The following is a 26,412-nucleotide window of genomic DNA, read 5'->3' on the forward strand; positions in this document are numbered from 1 at the left end:
GCTACTCGGTCGGGTTCGGTTATTTGAATAAACCGAATAAATAAAAGTAAGAAAACTAATATTTTTTTAAATATAAAATAGAGAAAATGAAAAAACTTCTTTGGGAAGAACAATATCTCAACTTTGGCGCGCAACGTGTTGAATGAAATTTGATCCTTGTAGACAGACTGACATTTATCGCGCGGCGACCTTTGATCGGAGAACACTCCGTGCGCCGCCGCACGGCAGTTGAAGTTGTAGTCGAGTCTCCATTGGTACGTTTCCTTTTGGTGAGGATTTGAGAGAGTGATGAATTACGAGAGAAGGCTAAAAGCAGCGGCGAAGCTCATACTTCTCCATGATTCTGAGTCCGACAACTCCCCGAAGTCCTGCCCGGACGTCGGAGTTACGGCGACTCTGAAGCCCTACCAAGTCGAAGGAGTTCTATGGCTAATTCGGCGATATCATCTTGGCGTCAACGCTATTCTTGGTTATACTTCCATCTCACTTTTAGGAACTTTTGATGTTGAATGAGTTGACGAACCGGAATTTTTTTTCATGTACAATTTGAAACTGGTTGACACAAATCTTACCTAATAAGGTCGTATATACTCTGTGTTGTTAGATTATCCCTTCATTTCGTTCTAGCCGCCGCGATTTGAAAATCTTCTGATTTAAGAAGCCATGTTAATTTGAACAGACTCTACAGCAAGTCGCAGTAGCCAACTGACAACAATTTTGACTTTGATTCTATATTTTGTATTTCATCATTTCTCCTAGTTGTACTAATTTGATATCCAATGTTTTGACTGAAAATTTACTCAATATTCTTATCCAAATCTTCAATATAATAAAAATTTCTGACAACGCTATTTTGGTCTTCGAGTTCTAAAAATTGAACGTAGTGAGTTTAGTATCTTCGGCACAAATGTGCTCTGTTCAAGGCCGTAGATGCTGAAGTTTCTGCGTACTTTGTACTTCATCCATGCTTTCCTATCCGTTTGTAATCATATTCTCTGATTGTTGCAACTTCGCAAAGCAAATAACCTGTTTAAAATTCAACTTTTGTTGGCATATTGAACTTTGCTCTAATTTTATATACTGATGCACTGTAAAGGTGGCATGTCGTATAAATTTTGTGTGCACAATCTTTGTTAAGTAAGTTATTTTCTTTTCCAATGCTTGCGTTCTCATTCTTGTAGGATTTTAGCTGTTTGTGCGCCGTCTTTTGCTTGCTTTTTTGAACATTTAGAAAGTACTTAATATTTCAATTCAATGTAGAGTGGGTTGACATGTTGAAGGGAATTCTACTTTGCACGAACCTGGAGTTTTGAATGAAATTCTTCTGCACGTAATTTACAACAGTGATTCTTTTCCTTTTTTGAATTTTATATGCAGTTTTTTACTTACGTTTTGGTTAGAAAGTGCATGTTGATAATGACCTTTTTTTTCTCTTCCAGGTGATGAGGTATGGTTTCTTTACCATCACGATGTTGGAGTGCGGTTGCATTACATTCAATGCACTTTATGCTTGAAAATAATCCTTGAGATTTGGGATTGTGGTTGGGCACTTTTGATGTCCAATGTTGATTCACATATTGCAAACTTTTATTTTCTTGGATGTGAGAAATGCACAAAGATATCCTTAAAGTAAAGTGAGGTGATGTTTTGAAATGAGAAAATTATGTACGTAAATAGAGGATACACTATACCATATCATTATATGAAATTTATGATTTTTCATTAACATGGTTGGTGACTACATGACAATCTGACAAATGAAGAGGATATTTTTGTGAAGTTTCTCAATTACATGATTGAGCATAAATTTATGTTTTTCCTTAATATTAGATGGTGTACACATTCCTCCTTTTAGATCTAGTGGAAATTCCATATGGTCATTAGTAGGGAGAATGTTGGTGTCCTTTGTCGGTTTGGAATGTCTTTTGGTCACGTGATCCTTCTTTGAAGTTTGGCTTACTTATTGTTTCAATAATTTGGTTCGGCTTGGTTTGCCCCCTTTACTATCCAAATGGAGATTATCTCCACATATTCACTAAAGTGTTAGCACAAGCTTCTCTCCTTATTCAAAGGTTCATGGGTTTTCTCCTGTAGTTTGAAGGGTTTTCTTCATCAGCTTATCGTTGGTCTACTTCTTAACAAAAATCAATATGTGATTTTCCCCTGAATAACAATACCCTTGTCTCTTCTCTCATTTTGGTTTACTCATTACATTTTTTAAAATAACAATGATGATTTTTCCTTCCTAAAGTTTTATTCATTTTTTTCCTTTTTATTTCTATGCACCTATTTAAATGAGTTATGAAATCAGATGGGGCTGGGGAAGACATTGCAAGCTATTTCTTTTCTGAGTTACTTGAAGGTCCATCAGATATCACCTGGCCCATTTTGTGAGAACATCTTTCAGTTGTATTGTATTATTGATTTTAAAAACATTGGATCAGTTACTTTAGCACAGATTTGATTGACATGCCTTTTTGTTTATGATTTTCCATAGTGGTATTATGTCCTTTGAGCGTTACAGATGGTTGGGTATCTGAGATTGTCAGATTTGCTCCTCATCTAAATGTTCTTCAGTATGTTGGAGATAAAGAAACTCGACGAAATTCTCGCAGGCGCATTTTTGAGCATGCAACATCACAATCAGTGACTGATGTGAGTTGATGGCATTATATGCATTGTTCTCTTGAAGAAAAGGTCTTTTGAATTGAATATGGTGTGTTTTTTATTTGTTAAGCAATTGGAGATATTGACAGGTCATGTTGCCTTTTGATGTTCTGTTGACAACGTATGACATAGCATTGATAGATCAAGACTTCCTCTCTCAGATAGCCTGGCAGTATGCTGTCATTGATGAAGCACAGAGACTTAAAAACCCTTCAAGTGTACGTAAAGGCATCCTATACTCCCTCTTTTTACTCTTGAACATATACTACCCTAATTTTACATTTTATTAAGTACGGTTCCCATGTACATGTCTAATAAATGAAATATCATTGAGGTTTTTCTCTCATATCTCTCACTTTTTGTAAGATTACAAACAGAACTTAAATATCAGAACCTTTATTTATTTATTTATTTATTTTTTGATGTTGATCAATCTGTCTACAAATGGCTACATAATTGAGTTTTACTATGCGTGGAAAATGACCTTGTTAAGGTAATCTGTCTAATATTCTTCCTTTCGAGTAGATAAGTTCAACTTCCTTCCGAATTATTGGTGGAGAGGAATTTGAGAATGTTTGAAAACAAGAAACTTCCTTGGTTTGATGGTTGAATTCTGCAAGAATGAAAGCTTCTTCATGATGCTCTCTGTCCAAGCTTTTTGATACCTTTTCTTTACAGGATATTTACTTGAGTGGGGATGCATTTAATTCTTCTTTGTAAATTTTGCAATTTTCCGTTTTCTTTTCAATTGTTGTGAAGTTTGTATCTTTTATGCATTAGTCTCTTTTCATTTCTTCAATAGCTTCGTTTCTTTAGAGTAGATAAGTTCACACATCTAATTATTTGAGTCAGCTAGTTTCTTGAGTTTGAAATTACTTGCTGATTGGAAATGAAGTGTTTCCTCTTTTACAGTTCTTATTGCATAGATGTGTAATATTATGTGAAAACAGGTTCTGTACAATGTACTTAAAGAGCGTTTTCTTATCCCGAGGCGGTTATTGATGACTGGAACTCCTATTCAGAACAATCTCAGTGAACTTTGGGCCTTATTGCATTTCTGCATGCCTTCAGTGTTTGGAACACTGGATCAGTTTATTTCTACGTTCAAGGAAGCTGGAGATCTTACTTCTGGTGATCCATTTTCCTTCTATCATAACATTTTTTTGCAAGTCCTCTGGGATAACGCATGTTAGTGTAAAGAATGAATGTATATATTATATAAAAAGTTTTTGAGTTACAAATTATATTAAGCATGACAAAAGTGAAAAAAAAAAGGAATTTTGTTTTAAATTATATTTTAAAACTTTTTCTGGCATTTGACCTCTATTTTGAGATATGAAAAATGGTTATAACATAAGAATGACTTAGGCTTCTCTTCCTCTAAATGGTTACATGTCTAGGTTTGTTGTTGCTTGAAGTAGTACAAATTCTAATTCTATTTGAGGCCACTTATGTTCGTTTCAGTTTTGTTTGTTTAATGATCAGGACATCATTTCAATTTGGATCATACAGTTGGAAGAGGTAGAAGGAAGCCATGTATTTTCTAAATCCATAAGTGCGTCTGTTTGTTATTTATAGGTCATGGAAAAATTCATGGAAATGGGCAATTTAAGAGTTTAAAGTATATACTATCAGCCTTCCTTTTGAGAAGAACAAAAGCCAAGCTTAGTGAATCTGGAGTTCTGTTGCTCCCACCACTTACTGAGATAACAGTGTAAGCATTGTGCTAACTGCTTTATTGATACTCTTATAATTTGTTAAAAGTTCAATATCTGATTGCTTTTTCCTATAGGATGGTACCATTGGTTAACCTTCAAAGAAAGGTCTATATGTCAATATTGAGGAAAGAGCTGCCTAAACTACTTGCACTTTCTTCTGGTTCCTCAAACCACCAATCGTTACAGAATGTCGTATGTCATTTTCTTGAACTTCTATGCTTCACTCTAAGTCAGTTAGTTATAGTTGGTGAATGACTGTTTATGATAGGTCAGTGCCAGGATTTCTTGGTCTTGAGTTAACTGAGAATAGTGACTAATTTTTTGCCCCTTCTTAGGTGTCTTCAGTTATAATGAAATAGTTTAAGGCAACAGGTTCTACATGATTGCATAAAATCTAACAATTTATCTTTTATTTTGTTAATGTTTTTCTTCTCACATTATTTTATGGATGAAAATTTTGTGTTAAAATTGTCAAATAAGTGACGATACTTATTCAAACAGCTATTGGCGAACTGTATTGTGGTGTTCTTGTGTAACTGCGAATATTGTTTGAATTTTTTTGCTCTTGCTCTGCAGGTGATGCAACTTCGAAAAGCTTGTAGCCATCCTTATCTTTTTCCTGGTATTGAGCCTGAACCTTATGAAGAAGGCGAGCACCTGGTTCAGGTAGCTTGTTCTTTATTTTGTTTACTACATGTCGGTGCGTTTATAGGGTAGAGAGAGAAGGGGAAGGGACAGTAGTCTGCGCTTTCTTTATTTGTGAATGTGGGAGTAGCCATTTTTTGAAAAACCAAAAAAAAAAAAAAATAGACTTTCTTAAAATTTAACCTTCTGGATGAGTTACATTTCTGCTCCGTAAATTTAAAAATACTTATGATGTCATGTCAGAATTATTAATATTATAAAAGTGTAAAAGTGTGAAGTGTGTGGTAAGCTTTTCGTTCTTGCATCTAATGGAAAAATAACAAAAGAGATCAAGTGGAACTATTTTGGCAAATTTAGGGTTAAATTGTATGGTTTCAAAATTTAGGAATTGAATAGACGTGAACAAACACAAAGAAAGTTAAAGAGCTAAAATTGTAATTTTTTATCTTGTTAATTTGTGTGTGATTGATCTCGGTAAAGTTCTTACAAGACAATTTCTGCATGGGTTTACTTTCTAATCTCAAATACGTTTGCCTGATTCTAAAAGAAGCGGATGTGAGTTCTATATCTCATTAGTTTCAAATTATTGAGAATTTCCATCTTTATTTTCTGCCTTTTCTAACTTTCCAATTGCTTTTGGTTCATGGCCTTCTAATCAGGCTAGCGGCAAGCTTGTGATTCTAGATCAAGTACTTCAGAAACTACATGAGTCTGGACATCGTGTCCTCTTATTTGCTCAGATGACCCATACACTTGATATATTACAGGTTTGAGGTCCCTCTGAACAGCTTCACACATATTAACTTACATTGTCATTTAGCATTATAAAATGATTTTATGATTAAAGTTAGAGCATCATCTATGTTTCTCACATATTAGGACTTCTTGGAGTTGCGGAATTTTTCCTATGAGCGTCTTGATGGATCAATTCGAGCCGAGGAGCGTTTTGCTGCAATCAGGAGCTTCAGCTTGAATTGTAGTGGGAGTTCTCAAACAACCCGTAATGATGCATTTGTTTTTTTGATCTCTACAAGAGCCGGGGGAGTTGGTTTGAATCTAGTGTCGGCTGATACGGTGAGCTTTAACTTTTTATATGTTTTATATGAACTTAATTATCGTGCTTTGACTTTTCATCAGTATTGTCGTTCTTATTTGAGCACGTGCTTTTATAATTGTTATTGCTTAGTTTTGTTTATTCATAATTGTTCAACATATTGTAGGTTATATATATTCGATGAAGAAGATAATTGTTATTACTCACTTTTTTTATCCATTAATGTTCATCATATTGTAGGTTATATTCTATGAACAAGATTGGAATCCACAGGTGGACAAGCAAGCTTTACAAAGGGCACATCGAATTGGTCAAATAAATCATGTGTTGTCTATAAACTTAGTTACAGCCCAAACTATCGAAGAAGTAAGATCTGCCATGTAATATTTGAAACAAACGTGATCGTCTTAGTTATTTGTGATTCTAGTTTCTTTATGTAGGTTATTATGCGAAGGGCAGAAAGAAAGTTACAACTTAGCAAAAACGTTATTGGTGAAGATTATATAGATGAGGAAGCAGAAGAAATTGCAGGGAATGAAACTGGTGACTTGAGATCGATCATATTTGGGTTACATATTTTTGATCAAGGTCAAATGGACAATGAAAAATCAGGGGAGTTTGAGGCGTCAAATGTCAGTGCAATGGCTGAAAAAGTTGTTGCAGTACGCCATAAAAAAGTATCAAACAAGGATGATGCAAGCTTTTTGGTCAATACAATGACCTTATCAAATGGTTGTGATCTTCCTATTCAAGAAGGTACTATCTCGGTCAATTTTGACCCAGGCGTTGATGAGGCGTCGTATCGCTCTTGGATAGAGAAGTTCAAGGAAGCATCCCAATCTGGTGCTAACCAAATCATGGAGTTGGAAAACCGGAAAACTTTATCTAGAGATAAGAGCCTAAAACTTGAGGATGTAAAGAAGAAAGCAGAAGAAAAGAAACTGGCAAAATGGGAAGCCCTTGGGTACCATTCGTTATCTGTTGAAGACCCAATCTTGCCTCTTGATAGTGATCTAATTTCAGATTCTGGCTCTGTTCATTTTGTCTATGGGGACTGCACACATCCGTCAAGGAATTGTATATCTGAGCCTACAATCATATTCAGGTTTGAAGTTTATGGCTTTGTAATATGGGCAAAAAAATATTCATGATACCCCCCTTTTCTCTGTTTCCTTGATTATCCTATCTCGTACAAGTTAATCTTGGTGCCTTTTTGTTTTCTTTTCTTCTATTGTATAAAGTGAATAGTTTTTCCAAATCCAACAAGTCTTTTTGGTAGCAAGCACTTGGGGCATCGTAACCCTAGTTAGCCGCTGCTCATCGTTAAGGATTCTATGAACGCCACCGATTGCATCTTCTATCATCACCAGAATCGTCTGTATTGATCAACGATCGTCGTTGTCTTCTACCCAACTGTTTACTTATCAGCATCAGAATAGTTTAAAATATACGTTTGCTATTGTCCTTTCAAGTCTTAGCCTCAGCAATGTCAAAATTGTGCAAGTGTTGCTTGGGTTAGTTTTTTCTTTAGTCGTCATTGGGAACAGTTTTCAACCAGTTATAAATGCACCTTAGTTAGAACCTCGCTGATTCCTTCGTTTTCCCCATTGCAAAAATAGTTTCTTTTTTTAATCATTGTTATGCTTCTTTTTGTTTATTTTGTTTTTGTGGGGATGAGAAAAAGAGGCAATGATCTTATCTGTTCCACTTATTGTATCTATTCACAGTTGTGTTGACGATTCTGGAAGCTGGGGGCATGGCGGAATGTTTGATGCTCTGGCAAAGCTTTCTGATAGCATCCCTTCTGCCTATGAACGAGCTTCTGAATTTAGGGACCTACATCTTGGTGATCTTCATCTCATAAAACTCGGTCAGTGTTTTGCTTTTGCTCGGTGCTAAGATCATGATACAAGTTGCTCCATGTTGTTTGACTGTAATTTGTTTTCTTTTTAGATGACAAATTGAGTTTAAATCACCCAAACACCAAGAGGTGAATTACATGAAAGTTATCCATTTTGAAATTATAGTTACTTCTACAAACATAAAGGATTCGATGTGAGTCGAACCGACCGACCCCTTACTACTTCTACTACTTTTTCATTGCGTATAACTAACTAGCTTGACTACCCGAATTACCGCTCGCATTTTCACATTTCTGTATCGACAAGCTCAATAGAATCCTACATAAAATAGCTTAAGAGGGGACGTGGGACTATATTCCCGAAATGGTCTTCTTATTCCTGTTTGTTTCCCTTCTTGTGGCTTAATGCAGAGGACAACAAGGAACAGAGCGATAAAGCTCCTCAATGGGTTGCTTTGGGTGTTGTACAATCTTATAATCCGAGGCGGAAAGTCCCCAGAAGCAAGATTTCTCTTCCAGATTTGGAGAACTGCATATTAAAAGCATCATCTGCAGCGTCGCAACATTCTGGTAACCATTGCTACATTTAGTTCATGAATATGCATACCTGCTGGCCCGTCACGTTTTCTTCTGTTTTGTTCCTTTGATCTGAACAAGTTCCCTCAATACGCCAATTGTTTCTCTGTCATTCTATTGAAATTGTTGTTATTCATTTCTTTTCTAAAAGCTTCAATCCACATGCCGCGTATTGGTTACCAAGACGGATCAGATCGCTCCGAGTGGTACACCGTGGAACGTCTTCTCCGAAAATACGCCTCCATCTACAGCATTAAAATCCATGTGTATGATTCTCTTTGCTTGCCTTTTGCATGATTTCTATGTTGGTGCTGATGTAAGTTGGATTTTCTTGCAGGTACTACTACCGAAGGACATCTTGAAACTGTCCAAACTTGGATGGCCGTTCTTGGCACACGTTTGTATGTATATATACATGTTCTAGAGTACCTTCCTAGAGGTTTTCTGGATTAGAATCTTCCACTTTTTATTTCAGCACCTCTAATATTTGAGATGAAAATATATAATTGTTCGTTTTTCCAATTAGAAACTAATCCAATGGAGCAAAAAGAAACAGTGCCTCCGATCATTGTCTGAGGACACACGCCAGTCGATACAAGTGCTTGTGCTGACCGATGCTTGGTTCGATTGCATGCTTGGCTTGACACCGAACCCTTTTTTATACATCATACCACACTGCTACTAAACTAACAACACAACACCTCAAACTCCAAAAGTACAGAAAAAATCAAACTTCCATACTTGGAATCAAGTTCAGTCCCAACATAAACACTCGTCCAAACCATGCTTATTGTATATTAAAAGAGATAAAACATCCATCATATTTAACCTTCGGATCAAAGATGACAATATCTACTAGCGGTGAGTTTGGACTGTTACTAATAGTATTAGAGTTAGACATCGGTGATGTACTAGCGATGGCGTTAGGCCCCCAAAGGAGTGAATTGTGAAATCGCATGTTGGTTGAAAAGGGAAATGAAGCATTTCTTATAAAGGTGTGAAAACTTTTTTAGTAGACGTGTTTTAAAATTGTGAAACTGACAGTGATATATATCAGATCAAAATGCATAATATTTATATAATATTTGTTAGTAGTAGACTTGAATTGTTACAAAAACAAACCAAGGATAAGATAAACAAACCAAGCATAAGATATGGCCAATATATTGTTGTACATCAAATCAAGTCTTAGTTGTTGAAGACGTTGGTGGACAACAACCATGGTGGAAGTGAATGTTTAGTATAAAAATATTTTGATCATTTTTCTAAGAGGAATTTCATTAACTACAAATTTCATAAAAATATATATTTTTTTCAAATTTAACACGGGAAAAATTAATCCAAACTGAGTCCATTGCAAATTATCTATACGTTGCTTTTCAAATTTAAAAGGTCTAAATTCCACTTTCAATGGTGATTTTAGTGGTTTTATATAAAAGGTGGATAATTGGAAAAAGAAATCAAATGACACTAGAATCATAATCCAAAACCCTAAACCACTTCCTTTCACTTAACCCTAAATCCTAAACTCTAAACCACCTCTTTCACTTAACCCTAAACCCTAAACCCTAAACCCTAAACCCTAAGCCCTAAACCCTAAACCCTAAACCTCCTTTCATCCTAAACCCTAAACCCTCCTTTCACTATTTATCATCCGTCTCATGTCAAACCAAATATAACTTTATTACCTTACACGACTCCACATACAATCATAATTCAAAATTGGATGACGTAATCAAACTTTTTAAAAAAGCTAAATTTAAAGGTTTGAAGGTTTTATTTGCAAGGGAACCAAATAAAAATCAAGAACCTGAACAGAGATTGTTAAAAGGTATTATAGCAACAGTGGCATATTCAATCACTTCCTTTTTTCCAATAAGAGGACATATTTTGCTGCAATAGTTCAGTAGCAAACAAATTTCCATATAGCAGAATACAGTTAAGGAGCAAGTGTCAGCTCCATGGTTAAGTTACAGAGAATCACAAAGAATCCTTATGCCCAAACTAAGACTGACAGAAAGCAATGGGAAGATTAGACTTCCAAAAGAAAGAGTATATCCAGAGGGTACCATTTAGATCCCAGGTTGTGTATGTACAATGAGCAGAGTGTCAGCCTGCATTTACAGAAACATCAGATGTGAAATACCCCACATGTATAATCGGACCTGCATAGTTCAAAAATGTTCAAGAGTCAGCCCGGATTTGAGTAACCACCATTAAAAACAATAAGAAATGTCGGTCTATTATTGACTAGTTGACGATGGTGGACCTAGAGAGGAGCACTTTACTTTTAAGGCGTGCCCCAACATTACCAACATATAGTTTTATAGTTAGAACCATATACGAAATGTCAGTCAACGAGTCATGGATCAGGCTATATCAGGTATTCCAACTATTAGTAGTGCTACGAATTCACAAATGATCAACTAAAAATAAAATAAAAAAAGTAATCAACACGCCATAATATCTCTGATTTTAAAACTTTTCGGATGGACTACATCATTAGCAAGCATATATAGTTAAGGAGTGCAAACAATTGAGCCTTTAAACCCCACGTATTCTGAAAGAAAATTTAAGCGTATATTGTATGACTGATTGAGTAGTGCATGAATTTTCTCAAGCAATGGACCTATTTCTTTTGGCAAGAAATCACACTTTTGTTGAGAAAATGGAAATAGTACACTTTACTTGACCCACAACCAAACTCCAACAAATAAACGCTAGAAGTAATAATAAGCAGCACTTTGGATGTACACAGGCATGTTAAGATGCCGGAAGTTGAAAAGGAATTACGATCCTGTTGTGCTTACAATATTCATCAATCCCAGTTATCGACGGCTAGGGCCTCCAAGATCAACGTCCATAGTATAATCATATTCGATAGTCGGAATAACAGACGCGACAAATTTTAAGAACAAGAAAAGATACCTACAAAAGATAGAAGAAAACAATTAATAAGTAGAGGAGCTTGAGATACTTGGTTAGGAACAAGCAAAGATTGTCACCAAAACTAGATCTGCTGTTTTAAATAGGAGTTCAAAATACTTACTTGTGAACTTCCGGTTCTACGCCCCGGGACATCAACACATCAATGATCTTTTTCATCACAGCCCCATGTCTGCAGGGATGTACAGATGCATGCTTTCCAGGTAGGTGGGGATGGTCCTCAATGGTCACCTGTATCCAAAGATAGAACTGATAACATAATTGGAAAATCATGTTCCACTTGACCGTTGGAAGGGCAAGTCAATAAAACAAATGCATGGGTCCTCCAGACACCACAATAGGACTTCAGGATGCATCAAAACGGATTCTTGCTGGTCATCTTAACAATGTGTAAAATTATAGTTTGTCGCATCCACGAGGATCCAAATTTGATAATTCATAATTCATAGATTTAACCTTTTTTTATATTATAAAAGGTAAACGTACCTCTCTCAAAAGGAAAAGAAAAACAGCAGGCTAATTTAGACTTGCAACAAAAATAACATGGAATAAATGATGGGCCTAATATCAGGATCAATTTATTTCTTGCAGATGGCACAACTACATTATTACATAATCAGAACTTACCGTTTTTCGTGCATGATCTTGACTAACATCTTCAAGCACATGTTCTGGCTGTAAGAGCATCCTTGACTGACATAGTTCACAGATACTTGATTTAAGTACATACGTACATGCTAATAGAAGTTGTGTAAGAAAAAGAACTTGCATAGCAATAGAATGCATGCGTGGTGATTAGATGTACAAGATCAAAAGTTCTACCAAACTAGAAATGGAAACAGAATAAAAATACAAAACCTCATCATATCCTGTCAACCAAACACGTGGTGTCTGATAATATTTATCATACCTGATATAAGATTAAAATAGCATCATCAGATAGAAAAAAATTTGATCAAATTACAAGTTTAGTCCCGTCATACAAAAGATATGATACAGTAACGATAGACACTTTATCCCAAAGAGTGATGGTATTATAGGATTTGCTATTGCAGATATATTTTTGGCATATTCCTTTTCTATGGTTATTCCCTTGCATTTTTCTTTTAAAAAAGATACAATATCACTTTTTTTTTATATATATAAGATACAATTTCACTCAAGATTGAAATTTACAAAAGGGATGAAGTATCCATGGTGTCTACAAAAGACCTTCCTAATTTGCAATGAGGGAGGTATAACTCTAGGAAGTAAAAATATTAGACAGTTTGCACCAAGATATAGCTTGGTAAATAACATTGTCGAAAAGTTTTGTATAAGTCTGTGTCTTTTCTACGAATATTCTCTGATTTCTTTCTTTCCACAAATTTCAAAGGAAAGTCATGATAAGGTTTTCCCATAGTAGGGCTTTTGCATTCTTGAAAGGGTGGTACATTAAGGTCATGTCCAATAGATTCTTTACCTCCCTATGAATGTGAGATGCCATCCGAATATATTGAGAATCGTTGTCCAAAAATTCTGAGCGTACGTGATTGCATAAATAAGTGGCTATGTGATTCGCTTTCTTTCTCGCATAATGGACACCAATTTGGAGAAAGAGAGATATAAGGCTTTTTTTTTTCTTTTTTTTTCCGAAGATTTTCACTTGTGGTAATGGCTTTATGCGCTATTTCCCAAAGGAAAAACTTCACCTTTTTAGGATGATGTCCTTTCCATACTGTCTTTGTTAGCGTGGTATTTATTGCTTCTACTTTTTATCCATGTCCATCATCAAGGATTTTGTAGAGAAGACCCTGTCAATTTAAACCTAGGACCACTAAGGTTGAAGCCACGAACATTACCTATATGCCCAACCCTGAAAAAAATCCAAGTCCGACGGTGATAATTTCCTATTTGACAAAAATTGGCAAAGGTTTGATTCCCCAAGTAGTGCACCAATGCTCCAAATGAACTTGCTAATAATTATATTCGAAGTGGTTAACAATAACAATGTCTAAGAAAACCAAACATAAAGTAATAACCCGCATCTAGGCTATCTGATCCAAATCCGTTACGACTCTTTCCACAGAGAAAAAGATTCTTTGGATTAATGCAGTCTTTGCAGTGCTTCGGAGATTTGGAGTAGAAGAAAGTGGAGAATTTTATAGACAGGAAAATAATTATGGAAGAACTCAAATTGAATTCAAGCTTCATATAGGGAGCATTTCTGAGAAATTTCTATCTACCCTCTTACTATCCTATTTACTCCAGTTGCATCAATTTTTCTTTTCATAACTTCCCTCTTTGGCTAGAAAGAAGGATTTTTTCACCAACCCAAGAATTTTGATCCATTTTTATGCAACAGATACATTATAAGAATCATTGGAAGAATTACGAAAAAGACAAAACAAAGAAGAGACCGCCTTACGTGATGCTGACATCATAAGTTCGTGTTCGAAGGATATTATCGTCATCAGGTTCATGGGCAATTTGGTAGGTCAATGGCAGAGTGGCCTACAATGAAAATGTGAACATGAATACCTAATCAAAATCACAACAATGCAGGATGAGAGCATAAAGAGTTTTTAATCCCAAATGGTAAATGTGTACATGATGATAATGAAGCAAGAACTTTCGTTATCAGACTCAAGAAAATTTTTACAAGATGAGATGCCAAGAAAGATTTTAGATTATTTTCCACAATCCATGCCTTGCAAATTAAGAGATCATGGGGGTGGAGGTGGGGGTGGGAGGGCGGTGGTTATGTAGGACCTCCTATAAAGTTGAGTATTTTTTAGCCACATTTGCTCATAAATTGGATCATAAAAATTAACATACTGCATCAGTTGCAAGAGCGTCATCATTTTCGTCAATATCAGCGAGGTCAGGAATACCATCTTCATCTTCACCACCAAAATAGTTTGGAATTGACTTAACAATCTTGGTCCTGCTAATTTCAAGAGTTTCCAGGGAAGGCAAATTTTCCTCTTCGTCGCTTTTTTCTTCTGCATGAAAGAACACATGTTATTAAACAAATGTAAATCCCTAGCTTTACACTGAAAGATAAAGGTACCCTTCGGTTTGCCATGAGTTGCCAGCCAGCCATCGCCATCTTCCTCATCAAGTAGAACTTCACCACCTGCAGCTTCATACTCCTCTTCTACATAGGCAGCCCGGCGAAGGCAAGGAACTGGAAAGAAAGTGAACAATCATCCTTACTTTTGATAATGGCTCAATAAAGTTGAAGTCTAGATATGCCAAAGAATTCATTCAATATTTGACATAACGCCAGATCATTAGTTGCAAAAAGTATATAATTGACCTTACCGGTGCTGAAACAGTTACGAAAGAATTAATTTGGTAATTAGCTACAGGTTAAATACTAATTTCTAGAAAAGATATACATATAAACTTGAACTCCGTGTCTCAAAGGAGCACTATATGTTGCAGAAAAAAGTAATTCATGTTTGGTATTGAAACGTGAGTTGTTTCTATTGATTCCCTGCCAAGTGTAAGGCTCATTGTGGAGAGCGACATAATTTTAAGGCATGAGTAGAAAGAGTAAGGTTTAGAAAAAAGGCCTAATAACATGCAAAATTCTTTTTGTTTATGGCAATATTTCAGATAAATGACCATAAATTAATAGAAGATTATGGGAAGGAGAAGTGTAAATGTCAAAAGCACATAAACTACAAGGTATGGACAGAAAAATTACAAAACATTACGGTTCTGACTGTAACCCCTAGAATTACAAAAAGAAAGAAAAGAAAAAAAGTTAATGATTGTGCAGTTATACCATTTCTGGTTATTAAGAATTGCTTATCTGGGGGCAAGTATGATTTCCTCTTATTCAGATCACCTGACTCCCTAAAATCATGAAAAAGGAAAACATATTTTAACATGTATTAGATAAATTCAAAACATTTCCAAATTTTAATTCCAAATACAGGAGGTGAGAAAATTAAGAGTGCAACTGTAAAAGTGAACCACCAATAATGTCAGTTTTTAAAATTGTGGAAAGATCCACATTGTCTTTCGCCTGAAAAAGGGACGGGACGGTGTATAACATACACTGGATAGTCGACATTTGGGTTATTACTGCCCTTCCGAACTATGAAGAACCTAAAACTAAGTACGCATACAGAAGCAATGGATACCACTCTAATTTTGTTCCACTAAATTTTATAATTCAAGAACAAATAACAAACTTATGTCAAACGAAGGTCGTAGACATGGTTTCAGGAAAAATAAGGAACACTAATGGGATATCACTATTATTAATGTCCTTTCTACACACAATATGTACCACTCTCCTCTCTAGCTTTCTCAAGAGCTTTTGATTCAGAAAGCATTTTAATCAAATCTTCAAAGATTTTCCCCCAACCATTCCAATCCACTGAAACAGAGATAAGCAAACTCCTTCATCAAAGTTTACAATAAACGGCTTATACACCGGCACAGACCTCACCTCCTAGACCAATTAACCTTGGTTTCGTTCGAACAGCCATAAACGACCTCAGTATCTTGGAAAACAGAATTGACAAAAATTACAGGATTCGGGATAGAGAATTGATATAATTGATGAGTGCACGGAATCTTCTAATAGAGACATCCGTTCAATTCAGCAGTTGAAGAACACGTCTATCAATTTCGAATATCGCAAAAGAACAAATTCAACAAATATATAAAACAACTTCGATCGGGAGAATGGAGAGAATTCACATGAAAATACCAAGACCAGGTGGGACACTTGGACACGAGATTATCACCGGCGACGATGAACTCAGAGACACTGAGAACGCCTTTCTCTTTGAAGGCGGAAACGGTTCGAGGCCCTGTGATCCTCTCAACAGTTCCTTTGAAGGCCTCGTGAAGCTTCTGCGACAAAACCATGATCTCAATGCCTCTGAAATTGATGAATTCAGATGAAAGATTTTGGAAAATGGACTAGGAATTTGGAATCCCCAGATGAAGCTCGACTCTGATCAACCAGCGAATTTGGGCTTCTCTGGGGGAGAGAGAGGCTGTTTTGGGGTAAGTGTCAAAAACTAGCGTCTACGAAGAATCCACCCGCGTTTGATTTTTTAGCTTTTATTTTACATTTATTTATTATTATTTTTTTTTTTTTGTTAATGATCGTATTAATTATTTATAATTAAAATTTTGTATAATTTTATTAAAATTAGAGAATAATTATTAATATCTAAATAATTTTAAAAACTTGGAATTTAAGACCTATTAATATTTTATTAATTATTTATTATAATAATATAAAATTTTGAAGTATATCTCGTTTAATATAAGTTATTCTATTTTTTTAAATATAATTTGTATTAAATATTTATAATTAAGAGTATATATTTTTATTAAAATCATTTATTCACGGATAATTATTAAGATTTGTTACCAAATAAACAAGGTATATAAACGAAAATTAAATTATTTTAACAATAAATCTTAATAAAAATAAAATAAAATAGTTCATGATAAATAATTTATAAAATTATAATACCCGATTTTAAGAAATCTAATACTGTTTTTCTCTAATCTTATTTTTTCGGCCATATTGATTTAACTAAAAATATGAATTTCTATCGAATCGAGTTAAATCATGAAATTCTACGATTTTAGGTGTCTGAAAGGTTGCCACGAGTAAGTTCGTTTGGGCAAAATAGGTCATCGATATATTTTGAGTCCAGAATAAGGTCATACTGTGTTGTCTGCCCATTCCTCATTCTCTATAGATTATGTAGCGGAAATGCCTCATTGTTGCCATCTGTACGAGTCAAGTCCATTCAACTAAAAATAATAATAATAACTAATTAACTAATTAATTAATTTAAAAAATAAATAAATAAATAAACCTAAACGAACGAGCTTATATGCCCTACTCACGTTCTCGCATCTATATTTTAATCCAAGGTTACCGTTGGGGGCTAGGGCGTGTTTGGTAAGGTGTTGTTCTCTAGCTTTATCCAGGATAGTCTTTTGGTAATTCAAGCAGCCAAACAGAAAAGGCGGGAAATTCTCTTCTAACTCCAAAGTCCTCGAATTTTCTTCCATTCTTGATTTCCCGCTCCCATCGCTTCACTCTCTTCCATTCCTCTCTCGCCCTAATCCCAAACTGTATTTTTTTTTTTCTTCTTAATTATCGTGCGGATCATTGGCTGTGTCCTTACTAAGAGTCGTTCAGTTCAAGATTCAAAACTCTTCAATTCGCATCTACCTTCAACTCCTCGATCGGTAGCTGTATAATTCCTGGTAAAATCTCCTGGTGGAACTGAAATCTATTTTAGTTGTTGAAGATCTGGGGATTTCGAGTTCTGGCTGAGGAGTATTCTTCTGTCAACAGGGCGTAGATGAGATTTGGGAATTTCGGTTTGTCGTGTAATTGATTTGATTCTTTGTAAAGAATGGCTGATTATTTTCGTTTTGATCCGGATGAGTTCAGTCTCCATAGCACTGTGGAACTGCAGAAAGCTTGGTATCTGTTCACGGTATTGCTGGATATTGGTCACCCTGCTTCTGTGGAAGAAATCGTTGTGAGATGCGAATTGTTCAGCGTTACACCAGAATTTGTTCGGTATCTGTGCAAAATTCCCAATTCTCCTATCTCTCTAGCGGATAATTCTCTCGTTTTTATCTCCGTAGTTGCGATCTCTTCTGTGGGGCGTTATTTTTCGAAGGCAACGAACGGATGGGATTCTTTGAGACGGCATTTTGGAGTTCTAGAGCCCAATAGGCTCTGGAGTAGCGATGTTAAAACATACTTTCGGAAACGGAAAAGATCAATCTTAGATTCTGGAGTACCTTTTCCTGCAAAAAGAATGTTAACTTCAACTTCTGGAATTGGTACAAGTCTAGGGTTGTTTTTGTTTTCTTTATTTACTATTTTCGACTGTTTTTTTATACTTATTTTCGTAGTTACTTCGTTCAAGTCTGACCAAAGATGATTGATGACTGTTGTAGGGAATGGAAGTTGTTTGTCAATGACAAGAAGGATTTCTCAGAATTTTGATGAGGTACTATCCCAATTTTGCTCTTTCAATTCCTTTTCCGGTTACGTTTTTAATGTGTAACCTTTGAGAATTTGGATGACCCATATTGTTTATATCTTTATTCTGCTGAAGGACGAAGATGCTTCTTTTTTGTTTGCAATATGAAACTACAGAATTCTTACCAGCGATTTCGTTTTCTTTCTTTCTTTAAGTTAGGAATGTTTAATACGAACTTGGTGTTTATTTACAAATTCAAATAGTTCAATCTGGTCGATGACCATCTTTCTCTTCCAATATTTTACTTTTTGATTTTTTTCTTATTTATTATATTTTTATCGAGTTGGGGACTTGGATGCAATGAAGCAAATGTGAATCTTATTTATATTGAGTTTGTTACCTTGGAATCTATAATAGTTTTATTCTTCTAATAGTTATAGTAGTGCGAGAGTTAATTGTGATAAATTTGTGATAAATCTAGTCTATAATTTATTTTTATATGCTTGATGTTTTACAAGTTAATGACTTTGTCATGCTTGCCTCCAGATTGTAATTTTCTTTCTGTTCAGAGCAGAACACAGCTGACTTTTTTTTTTCCTGCATGAAGGTACCTGCTGACTATTTAACTCTCACCAGTTCAAATTCGCTGACAGTTAATTTGCCTTTTGAACATCTAGAAATGGGACATTTGGATGTAAAAATTGATGAAGAGCCCTTTCCTCTTGATTATGCTGATTTTCCGAACTTTTTGATGAGTCATGATGGACGAATGGGAATTGATAATGATGTTCAAGCTAGTAAAATTTTGATTAAAGATGATGCTGGTTTTTTGAGTGAGAATGGACATGATTGCCACATTAACGAAGTACGAAAAGACTCAAGTATACCAAATGTAAGACACGCAGATAGAGGAATGTTATGTAACCTCGATCTTTCTTTGGGTCCACCGTGTAGCTCCACAAACACACTTCCTTGTGACAAAATCCTTGAAAATAACAATAAATTGGCTTATAGATCAGGAAACACACCTGTGTCGTGCCTTGGAGGTGATATGCAGCCTCGTGTTCAACCTTCTGAGGTTGAGAATGGGATTTACACTATGCATTTGTCTAATATTACGGAATGGAAGCTAGAAGATGAGAAAAACAAGATTTGTGAAATGAAAAATTGCTCCGAGAACACTAGAACAACAGAAAACCATCTTGTTCACTTGGAGGGACACGCAGTAACTGGTGAAGCAGGAAGAAACTTTCTAGACTTGAGAAACCCAGTAACCATATCAAACATGGATAAAGATGACATATCCAGGAAAGGCAACACTCAGATTCCTTGTTCCTTACCTGACCATTTGTTTGATCAGCAGCCATCTGTCAAGACCTTTGGGGAACTTGATGGATCACAAAAATGTACTTTAGTTCCCGAGAAAGTTCTCATGGAGTCTGCAGTTAGTAAGGAGGTTTCTCAACCTCTTGAGCAGCAAAACCGATATAACAGTGTCCATAAACCGACGTCCAAGGTGCAGAAGTTCAAGAAGAATTCAAATGAGAATGTGCACATTAAGGAAAATCCTTTGGACTCTCCCACTTCATCTCTGAAGGTAAGTTTCTCGAACACTCATTTTGCGCAACCTTTGGAGCTATCTACTTTTGAGTGGAAAATGATGCTTGAGCTAAAATGTGCTATTGGCTATATATGGTTGAAATATCAAAATCAATGCCTAATGATTGTTCTGTTGAACCAGTTGGAGAAAACATCATTTCCTCAATTAGAGTCTTTCATCATCGAGGAGGAAGAAGGTTCTGGTATGCAACTTCCTTTTCTTATCTCACTTTGTGGCAGATCCCTATACTCTTCGCGTTTCCACGGGTGCTAATAATGTTCCATCCTATTCAGGTGGTTATGGAACTGTTTACAGGGCTCGAAGAAAAAATGATGGGAAACGTATAGCTATCAAATGTAAGTCTGGTTCACTTCTATGCTACTCTTTCAAAAAGTCGTTTAATTGTCTAAAATTATAAATATGTATATATTTTTTTAAAAGGAAACAGAGATATTTTTTTTGATATAATCAATTTTACAACAGGCTAATGGGGTTAAAAAATCCCCTCCGATTAGCACAAATAAGAGACCAGTTACAATAGACTTTTCTAACTGGCGCCTGATGACTGTATACAAATTAAGATGAAACAATAAATTATAGTTCTTTACTTTCCCATTGAATCTTTATAGTTTTTACTTGATTAAATTACTATGAGCTGTGATTTTTTTAGTTTGACAGACGTAATTTCCGTTTTGGTAATTATTGTGAAACGATAGTTTTTCATCTAGAGAGAACAATCTTCCACGCAGGAATGTTACCATATCATGCTAAAGAAAACTCGTTTTTCGTCACATGTCTGTCGGTCCATTTTTAATGATCGCAAGTATAGTTCTATATTTTATTCTCCAGTAAGATTCTTATGTGATAAATTATAATTTAACTCCTGTGCTTCAGAAGCAATGCTTATCTTTTCTGAAATATGGAAGTATATGACAAATATATGCCTACCTTTTCAGGTCCCCACGTTAATGCTCACAAGCACAATGTAAACAATGAGCTAAAAATGCTCGAGCGATTTGGGTATGTATACTGAGAACATTATAACATTATCTTTCATTCATTTAAGTTTTTTCAAATTGCAATGTCCTATTGATATATTGTTTTTCATGCAGCGGAAGGAACTTCATAATCAAGTGTGAAGGGTCCTTTAGTAGTGGCAATAGTGAGTGCTTAATGCTGGAACACGTAGAACATGACAGACCTGAGGTAATTTTTTTTTTATGTTTCAAATAATATATTTAAAAATGTTTTTGACGGGCTACTTGTCGGTTAGTAATATGGAAAGTTAACACAAAAATAAGGCTTTGTAGTTTCATTTGATCAATTTTAGTTCTGGAGGATTGGTACCCTGAAAGTAGTTACGGCATCTAAATTCTCTAAAAAATTTACTTCGTTTCACTCGAACTGTTTTGCTACTATGTAGGTTTTGAAGAAAGACATTGATATAGTTCGGCTTCAGTGGTATGGTTACTGCTTGTTTAAGGCCTTGGCATGTCTGCATAAGCAGGTGAGTTGTTGCTATAAGTAAGCGGTGCATGAATGGAAATGCAATTCAAATTTTTATAGGGCATCTGTCTAACCAGTTTTTCTTTAACAATTTTAGGGAGTCATGCACAGAGATGTTAAGCCTGGTAACTTCCTGTTTTCTAGGAAACAGAACAAAGGTTACCTCATTGATTTTAACCTTGCCATGGTTGGTCCCTGAGTTTCCTTTGCTATTTTACATCCTAAAATTTTCACCTCCTTTGACTAACATTAATCAAGATTCTAATGGCCTGTGGTGTTCTCTTGTCTACTGTTTTTTCACAGGATTTACAGCAGAAGTACTCCATAGCAAGTAAGCTTCTTTGTGACACACTGTTATTTCTTCGTAATGTCCAGAATTTTTCACTTGCTAAGGGAAAAAAAAAATACATTGTATTCTTACAGTAATCTTATGAACTGGTAGTAAATCTCTTTTGATGTTAATCGTAGATTTCAAACATCAATAAAATTATCTCTTATATGAAAAAAAAAAAAAAAGCTGTTTACTGTCTTGTTCGTTATACAGACCTTTGTTGTTTTCATTTATTAATTTATACTTTAACTGATTTATAATCTGATCAATCAACCTATTCCATATAGGTAAATCAAATACAAGTCATCATGCATCTTCGAGTCACGTTGCTGTTCCTCATTCTTTATCCGGTTCATCTGTTAAAGACCAGAATTTCAGAGGTTTTGCATATCTCAGCAAGGGAGAAACAGGAAAATCTAAGCAGGCTTGCGAACATGATAAGACCTTGAAAAAGAGAGCTTATATACCCTTGAAAAAATATCCAGATATGGGTGGTGGGAGTGCAGTACGAAGCCAGGGTGCAGATGGATCTGGTATAACCTCTGCAAAGGATGTAACAAGTGTGAGGACGCTTTCCACAGAAAATATGAGGGAGCCTCTTCCATGTCAAGGAAGAAAGGAATTGCTAAGTTTGGTGCAAAATGCATTACGCAATTCTGACCATGTCACCCAAAATAGCTCCGATTTACGAAGGAAAAGGATAGCTGCTCCTCCACGCAAGGAAGACAACAAAATTATACATCCAAGCCCAATTCTGGTCCATTGCTCTGGCATTTCTGTAGCTGGTTCTAGAGTACTAAAAGCTAAAGGTTTGTAGATGAATGCTATACTTTTGAAGTATTTGGATCCTATGTTCATTTTCTGAAGTAAAGTTACTTCCAGGAGATGCAAAGCGCAAAAAAGAGGGATCTTGTGCTGGGACAAAGGGATTTCGAGCTCCAGAGGTGACCTACTTACTGTTACCTTGAAAAAAAAAATGCTTATTTCTCTTATGTAGTTTTGTGTTTTCTGGGTCTTATATGACCCACATTCGATTACTATTGTGTTCTGGCATTGACCAACAACCAACAACTCACAACTGTGTAGGTCCTATTCAGATCCCTACATCAAGGACCTCAGGTCGATATCTGGTCTGCTGGTGTTACTCTTCTCTATCTAATGGTTGGAAGNAAGCCATTAGACTTTTTTTCTTTTTTAATGGTACCTTTTTTGAGTCACAATTTNGTACAGTGGCTTTTCTGACTTGTATGAATCATGGTAGGAACCTAAAAGACATTGCTAAATTGAGGGGCAGTGAAGATTTATGGGAGGTGGCCAAATTACATGATCGTGAATCTGCATTTCCACGGGTATACTTCTAACATCTGCCAAAGCAAGAAAGCACTGTTTTATAAAATGCCTTGAAAAGAGTTTATTTTTAAATTGGCACCAATAAACATCGAGATTTTAGCCTTTCAAAATTTAAAACTGTCCTAAATGTTTTGTATTGTGAAGCACTCAAGCTGAAGGAACATAATGATTATTGATGTGATGAGTATCATTAAAAAACCTGTCTTGTGAATCTTGGATGCCTTTGTGGTTGATATTAAGCTAGGAGACCTCTCCCCAGTTACTTTTCTCAATGCACCTCATTGAGATCTGCATTTTTTTTTTCTTTTACCATAAATTCTCCTTATTTATTCTCTTATTAACAAGTGCTCTTCCTCTTTAGTTCACATTTTTTTAGTTAACAAATTATGCTGTCATTTCCTTTTCTTTAGCGAATGTGTTATTATGCTTAAGAACTGTACCTCCACCTTGCATCTATGTTCCAAAGAGCTTTGAAGCGTTGTCCTAGCTCTGTATTCCTTGTCTTATGAATTGATTACATAGACCAATATCCATGATAGGATAGTAGGTAAGCCAGTGATCTTTTGATGGATAGATGACTTGATTAGCTAGTTCGTCGCATATATCCATCCCGGGAAGCATATGACCATATCTTATTGACCATCGGTCTGCTTCTTTAAATGCTCGTTTATTCATTTTCTTGAGATAGAGTTCTGATAAATACATACTGCTTATAAGCTTATTTTGGTTCATCAGTGAAGGTTTTATAAATATTGCAGGAGTTGTTCGACATAACATCCTTCCCAGCTAGGGATTTGCAGAGTTGGGTCAAGGCTCACACAAAGCGACCAGATTTCTTCAAGCTCATCCCAACATCACTCTTTAATCTGGTGGATAAGTGCCTGACAGTTAATCCGAGGCAAAGGATTACTGCAGAGGAAGCTCTAAAGCATGAGTTCTTCAACTCATGCCATGATCGGCTTCGGAAGCAGAGGATGCTCTTGCGAGGTTCTAGATTCAACTCCTCCGCTAATGTCTTGGGCGAACGCAAAGCGGTTCAATGACAGGTATTCGAGCTTTTTTTAAAGATGAGTACAATTTTCAAGGCTTTGATATTGTTCATTGCCCCTTGTTTTGAAGCTGTATATGTCATTGTAATGATATTGAATGTATGTTCCATGTCATTATATTGTTAACTTGTAACATAAAAATATAATTAGCAGAAGGCATTAGGCAATATGTATAAATACTTTTGAAGGAGTTAATCCTATAGCAACATGAGTTAAGCAAAGAGCTCGGCAAAGAGCTAGGCAGATATGAACTAAGACATCAATCGTGTAATATAAGTTTCAAGAAAAATAGGAAGAAAATGTTGTTAAAATTATCGAAAGATGTTTTAATTCATACCCACATTGAAAAAGATCAATATTAGTTGTTAGCTCTGATATCAATTGTTAGGATCGTTCGACAACACATACACTCGATCAAGATAAACACAAAAAACAGGAGAGAGAAAATATAGGAGCAATATTGGCTAAAGGGATGACTTCAGATATGTATAATAAGATAGAATATAGAGAATTAAGAAAAATATATTTTGAGAGCACTGCTTAATGGCGTATATATAGTTTCAATGTTGTCGATATAATCTAACAAATATATTCTTATCAAATCTTTGTCAAATATCTACTATATATCTTTATCTATTTCTAAAATATGATCGAAATATCTTTCAAATATATCTCTACCAGATATAGGCATCAGGTTTCATATCTCAATTCTCAATAATATGATGGTGAATGTTTGAATATTTAATATCTCAATTCTCATTAATATGATGGTGAATGTTTGAATATTTAACATTTTGGTTGAGAATATATATATGTTAACCATTTGGGAGCCTTATACATGTAACAAAATCATGTTTTGTTGTTTAACCTTTGTAAAACAAAGAACATAAAGAAAAGAAAAGAAAAGTGAAAAGCCCAACGCCTTTCTTTTATTTTCTTCCTTTTCTTCTTCAACACACTCACCCAACATCTTTGCCCCCACATTCTTAGTTGTGCTTTGTTAATCAAACATCCCACTCTCATCCTCTCCTCTCTCCCTCTCTCCATAATTCAAAAATAAAATAAAATAATTAAAGTTAAAATGTCGGTTCATAACCTCGAAAAAAAGATTGGCTCTATGGGTTGGGCACAAGGGTCCGAGCCTCAAATCCATTGGCTGTTAGCCTGTTTGAGTTGCTTTGATAGCAAGAACAGGTCGTTGCGTGCCAATCCAAAGCCGAAGAGATAATATCATAAAGAAGAGATTATGTGCATTTCAATTTAACAATAAATAATTAATTAATTAAAAAAAAATTACTCAAAGAAATATATTTGCAAAAGTAATAAAATTTATAGAGAATAAAAATGAAAATAAGAACAGAAATCATTGAATGGGGAAATATAATGAAGACCCAAAGTATAAAGGGAGAAGAAGCACATGGGATGCTGGTAAACAAAAATATTGGGCAATGAAAAAAAAAAAAAAAAAAAAAAAAAAAAAAAAAAANAGAAAAAAAAAGTAACAAATAATCGACTAAATTAATATATACGACAAAATTTTATATTTCCCTCCTTAAACTTAAAATAATAATAATAATAATAAATAAATAATATTTAATTTTGATGAAAATTGTGAGTAATTTTTTAAAAAAATTTAGTTAATATCTTTACATTTTTAAATGCTAAATAAATTAATCTTATTATTAATATCTCGTTTTACTAACATATATAAACGTGGAGGAGTATTAATATCAACAAAAACTATTTATCTACCCCTTTGCTTCAATCTACGACAACAATTACTCATTTTTCTTTTATTACTTGAATTTCCGCTTAATCCCGTCTTTCCTTCCTTAATCTCTAAGAACTCCCGTCATTTCTTTTTATTTCCTCTTTCTTTAAATATCGTAACGAAATATTTGGGTGTGAAAACATTTCACTAATAGATGTGTTTTAAAATCGCGAGACTAACAATGATACGTAATGAACAAAAGTAGACAATATCTGCTAGCGACAGACTTGAACTATTAATAGTATGACAAAAAAAAATATATATATATATATATACACACACACACGAGTATTACTCGTTATTTATTATTTATTTATTATTATTATTATTGGGTTAATGAAAAGGATGGTCCACTCCACACCCC

General features: G+C 35.0%; 3 protein-coding genes across 4 annotated transcripts; 2 read left to right on the plus strand and 1 right to left on the minus strand.

Annotated features, from left to right (window-relative positions):
- The first annotated feature begins 100 nt into the window (after window positions 1–100).
- LOC111779334 (probable helicase CHR10) lies at window positions 101–9,043 on the plus strand. Of its 2 annotated transcripts, none has more exons than XM_023659472.1 (17): window positions 101–469; window positions 1,440–1,447; window positions 2,312–2,390; window positions 2,498–2,655; window positions 2,757–2,885; window positions 3,618–3,798; window positions 4,246–4,381; window positions 4,460–4,577; window positions 4,962–5,051; window positions 5,690–5,797; window positions 5,910–6,104; window positions 6,325–6,450; window positions 6,525–7,189; window positions 7,812–7,954; window positions 8,357–8,515; window positions 8,673–8,787; window positions 8,859–9,043. In XM_023659472.1, the coding sequence occupies exons 1-17, from the start codon at window positions 289–291 to the stop codon at window positions 8,881–8,883; spliced, it is 2,616 nt and encodes an 871-aa protein (XP_023515240.1). In that variant the 5' UTR covers window positions 101–288; the 3' UTR covers window positions 8,884–9,043. The 2 variants fall into 2 exon arrangements, with proteins under 2 accessions (XP_023515240.1, XP_023515243.1); XM_023659475.1 differs by having other exon boundaries at window positions 389–469; window positions 1,440–1,601.
- A 1,329-nt stretch (window positions 9,044–10,372) lies between these two features.
- Window positions 10,373–16,504, minus strand: LOC111778666 (autophagy-related protein 3-like). The gene is made up of 10 exons (XM_023658620.1): window positions 16,179–16,504; window positions 15,243–15,313; window positions 14,520–14,636; window positions 14,285–14,451; window positions 13,875–13,960; window positions 12,326–12,377; window positions 12,095–12,160; window positions 11,571–11,698; window positions 11,332–11,449; window positions 10,373–10,686 (listed from the first exon to the last, which is right to left on the minus strand). Exons 1-9 carry the CDS (start codon window positions 16,337–16,339, stop codon window positions 11,350–11,352), a joined length of 948 nt encoding a protein of 315 aa, XP_023514388.1. The 5' UTR covers window positions 16,340–16,504; the 3' UTR covers window positions 10,373–10,686; window positions 11,332–11,349.
- Window positions 16,505–17,523: 1,019 nt separating this feature from the next.
- Window positions 17,524–24,468, plus strand: LOC111779381 (serine/threonine-protein kinase RIM15-like). The gene is made up of 15 exons (XM_023659545.1): window positions 17,524–18,298; window positions 18,416–18,468; window positions 19,049–20,038; window positions 20,183–20,243; window positions 20,335–20,397; window positions 20,998–21,061; window positions 21,154–21,247; window positions 21,465–21,548; window positions 21,645–21,734; window positions 21,851–21,878; window positions 22,166–22,687; window positions 22,761–22,822; window positions 22,965–23,056; window positions 23,131–23,227; window positions 23,987–24,468. Exons 1-15 carry the CDS (start codon window positions 17,860–17,862, stop codon window positions 24,269–24,271), a joined length of 3,024 nt encoding a protein of 1,007 aa, XP_023515313.1. The 5' UTR covers window positions 17,524–17,859; the 3' UTR covers window positions 24,272–24,468.
- Window positions 24,469–26,412: the final 1,944 nt, after the last annotated feature.

The sequence above is a fragment of the Cucurbita pepo genome, chromosome LG17 (genome assembly GCF_002806865.2).
Source record: "Cucurbita pepo subsp. pepo cultivar mu-cu-16 chromosome LG17, ASM280686v2, whole genome shotgun sequence".
NCBI classification, from domain to species: domain Eukaryota; kingdom Viridiplantae; phylum Streptophyta; class Magnoliopsida; order Cucurbitales; family Cucurbitaceae; genus Cucurbita; species Cucurbita pepo.

What these genes read in the sequence shown, in the direction of transcription:
- LOC111779334 (XM_023659472.1), top strand. Translation starts at nt 289, where the DNA reads ATGAATTACGAGAGAAGGCTAAAAGCAGCGGCGAAGCTCATACTTCTC. An exon ending in GACTTAAAAACCCTTCAAGT is followed by an intron (nt 2,886 to 3,617) that starts GTACGTAAAGGC and finishes ATGTGAAAACAG; the next exon opens with GTTCTGTACAATGTACTTAA. An exon ending in TCTTCATCTCATAAAACTCG is followed by an intron (nt 7,955 to 8,356) that starts GTCAGTGTTTTG and finishes GGCTTAATGCAG; the next exon opens with AGGACAACAAGGAACAGAGC.
- LOC111778666 (XM_023658620.1), bottom strand. Translation starts at nt 16,339, where the DNA reads ATGGTTTTGTCGCAGAAGCTTCACGAGGCCTTCAAAGGAACTGTTGAG. An exon ending in AAGTGTCCCACCTGGTCTTG is followed by an intron (nt 15,314 to 16,178) that starts GTATTTTCATGT and finishes TCATGATTTTAG; the next exon opens with GGAGTCAGGTGATCTGAATA. An exon ending in GTAGAACCGGAAGTTCACAA is followed by an intron (nt 11,450 to 11,570) that starts GTAAGTATTTTG and finishes TATCTTTTGTAG; the next exon opens with GTATCTTTTCTTGTTCTTAA.